This window comes from Anarrhichthys ocellatus, unplaced genomic scaffold (genome assembly GCF_004355925.1).
Source record: "Anarrhichthys ocellatus isolate YVR2014 unplaced genomic scaffold, GSC_Weel_1.0 scaffold8, whole genome shotgun sequence".
In the NCBI taxonomy this organism is placed as follows: domain Eukaryota; kingdom Metazoa; phylum Chordata; class Actinopteri; order Perciformes; family Anarhichadidae; genus Anarrhichthys; species Anarrhichthys ocellatus.
Window position 1 is genome coordinate 10,496,850 of NW_022280038.1, and position 3,311 is coordinate 10,500,160.

General features: G+C 42.4%; 1 protein-coding gene across 2 annotated transcripts in view; it reads left to right on the forward strand.

Moving 5' to 3' along the window:
* The window catches only part of crtc3 (CREB regulated transcription coactivator 3), a 28,842-nt gene that overhangs the window by 5,018 nt on the left and 20,513 nt on the right, over window positions 1–3,311 (forward strand). For both annotated transcript variants that reach the window (XM_031848542.1, XM_031848543.1), the window contains exon 3: window positions 2,228–2,356. In XM_031848542.1, the coding sequence (XP_031704402.1) occupies window positions 2,228–2,356 (129 nt within the window). The remainder of the gene's footprint in view (window positions 1–2,227; window positions 2,357–3,311) is intronic.

Below are 3,311 nucleotides of genomic sequence, written 5' to 3' on the forward strand. Positions count from 1 at the left end.
CCAGATCCTCCAGCAGAGACCGGTCCACCGTGGACAGACCCAGATCCGGCTTCCCCTGCAGCTTTGGACCTGCAGTCGGAGCTCCGGAGGGAGGAGGTGAGCTCAGCTCCCGGCAGCAGCAGCGTCGTCTCCTCCTCCTCCAGGAGCAGAGCTTCTCCTCTCTGGGAGCCAACACTGACACCATGCTGCTGGAGACCCAGGACGTATTGCTGGACCCGCTGGAGGAAAGGGATATGTTTGTGGACTGAGCCCTCTGCATTGGCGCTCCAGATGTGCAAACACATCAGTGTGATTCTAATAAATGAGGAGGCGGCATTTTTTCACACACCGTCGGCCTGGACACTCATAGATGTACTGGTGCTGTAAATCGCTGGAGTTTATTTTATGTGAATTGTCATTTTGCTGTAAAACTGAACGTGAATATTTTCTTTACAGCAAAGCTCAGAGGTCCTGATCTCATCCAGTGGTTTTTCAAGGTCTTAGCACAATAACTCTGTTCTAATGTTCATACCTTCAACCCCCAATTTTTTATAAATGTAGGTACTATGAAAGCATCTGAATACTTCTTCTAATGTTTATGTCTTATAAAACATCGATGTTAGATAATATAAGCTAATTCTCAATCACCCAGAATGTGAGTCTACAGATTTACAGATGAATAATAAACTTAAAGATAGTGTGTAGGATTTTTGGGATCTGTTAGCAGAACTGGAATATAATATCCATAACTATGTTTTCATTAGTTTATAGTTACCTTATTTTTTTTTATATATATTTATGAATAATTCAAAAAAGAAAAATGTGGTGAAAGTTTATTAAAAGCACATTAAATGACAAGACTCTGAGAGAACTTAGAAAACCTCTGGCTTAACTGCAGAAACAGCAAAACGCTGAACTGGACCTTCAGATGAGCGAACAAGCTTCTCCCGAGAGCGTTAAATAGTTCAGCTGCAGACTGGAGAGAGCAGGAGGAATAAAAGATCACTTCAAGCAGTGCACTTCTGTATGCGTAGAACAGTGCTTCTGCAGCACTGGGCCTGTATCTGTGTCAGCTCTCTAAGGGGTGGGGCATGCTGGGACACAGAGGGTCCCAGGTTAAAGTGCGTTGAGGTTGATCAGTAATGGCAACAGAGTGCTCAGGTCCACGTGGAGGGAGAAAACTCTCATGGAGTCCATTCAACTTCTGAGAGACAAACTAAATGGCTTCCAGATTCCACTCAATGATAACCATCTGCCAAAATTAAATTGTGTGAATGCAGAGTACTTATAACCTATTTTATCTAAATTCCCACCCTGTAGTTTCGTTTTGCAGTGTGCTCGTGATCAATACTCACATGTCGGTCATATATTCAAATTCAGAGACTGTTGACTTTTAGCGACAGCGATGGTGTGAACCGTGTCGTCTACGACAGCTGGGGCTTTAAACTTGCAGAAAAAAGTAAATTTCATTCATGTATAAGAAGTGGGCGTAGTCATCGTGGCGTCATTGGTTTGTGGACTGATGTTTTGAAGCCTCGAGTTTGTCGATTTTGCCGTCGCCATGTTAAACGTGTTGACCACCACTGGACTGTTTGTAGCGCCCATTTTAAAACAGAATAAAGCCATAACGGAGTTGGATCATCTCATGACTTGTAGCTCGTAATGTCTCTCGGATCTGGAGAGTCCATTTGTTATGGTTGCACTCGTCAACTTTAGGGGTTAATATCCTTCCGCCGTACTGCCAAACTCTCAACGGCATCATTGCATTCAACCCATAAAAAGGTGTAAGGGTTCTTTCCTTTGCAAACTCCTCTTCACTCTGACTTTGAGTGTCACATCTTTATTGTTTACATATATTTTATCGCTACAATGTGGCATTCAAATCTGGCATTTATGATGCCAGTCTTGTCCGAGGAAACATCTTTTGTGCATTGGTGACTCACGTTCTTTAGTTTGCCGTTTCCTTTGTGCCCGTAGTGTTAATCAGCTGTTCCTTTGTGTTTGAAGAGCCAGCGTGATGTAAACGTAGCAGCCATCACATGACCCCTATAATAGTCAGTGATTATGTCAATACAGTGTAGTAAAAGGTATTAACTAAGTATCTGTTTTGGCTAAATTAATTACATTGGGGCACAACAGTGCTTTCAGATACAACTGAAGTTTGAAGACATTTGACTAATGTCCGTCTTCCTGTCTCCCAGCCAATCTGTGGGAAACTGCGTCTCACTTGTCCGATGTCTCTTTTCAGAGTGGCTTTCCATCGGGATTGGACTCGTCCAGAGGGACCCGCCACCACGGGCTGGTCGAGAGGGTCCACAGGGACCGCAACCGCATCAACTCTCCCCACCGCCGACCCGTCGACAAGCACGGACGGCAGATATCCTTCCAAACCTTAAATCATTGACAAGTAGGAGCCCTCAAAGGGTAATCAGCGGTGTGGAAGTGGGTGTTGTGGCTTCCTGCTGGTTGCTCTTTAGTGTTGTTTTGTCTTTGTGGAGTGGTTTCAAGCGTGATGATACTTGACCGTGTAGCCAGCTTACTTTGAAGCCTCGGGAACAGAATTCGTCGTTATGCAAATTTGAAAAGTGACGCAGACACGGTGCGCTTTGCTTCAACTGATGGACATCGACAGTAGGAGATTCTCAGCATACTGTGTGTGTGTGTGTGTGTGTGTGTGTGTGTGTGTGTGTGTGTGTGTCTCTGTCTCTGTGTATATGTATATATTTCAAACCTTATTTGCTCCTGTCACATTTTTTTCTCTGCAGTTATATAAAAATTCTGCAGGTTTATTTAAACAGCACAGCGATGGCTAGAAGTAGAGAGAACTCACTTTTTACAGGATCTGTTTAGAATAAACGGTTTATTTGAGGCGGAATTTTAAATGAGACTTCAGTGTTAGTCACACATGATGTGTTATTAAAGGACCGTCGAAAAGATGAAAGTCTGACCGTTATGTTTTTGGCTGCGATATAGTTTTGGTGATTGTTTAAAGAAAACATGCTTTTTCATCCCCCCCGGTGGGTTTTGGGGTTCAGAGAGTTAACAAGTCATTTTATTATTCTGTGAAACATGTACTGTATATGTATATATGTATGTGTGTGTGTGTGTATATATATATATATATATATATATATATATATATATATATTTCTTTATTAATTAAATGCTTCTTTCTGAATAATCTAGTTACTAATCTAGTATACTGAACAATACAGTTCCTTTTTTTTGGATTCAGGACGTAGATTTTATTTCCTGAACTTGATTCACACCCAATATATTACATTTACATGAAACAGCCCACTGATCCACCAGCACACCCCCCCCCCCCCCCC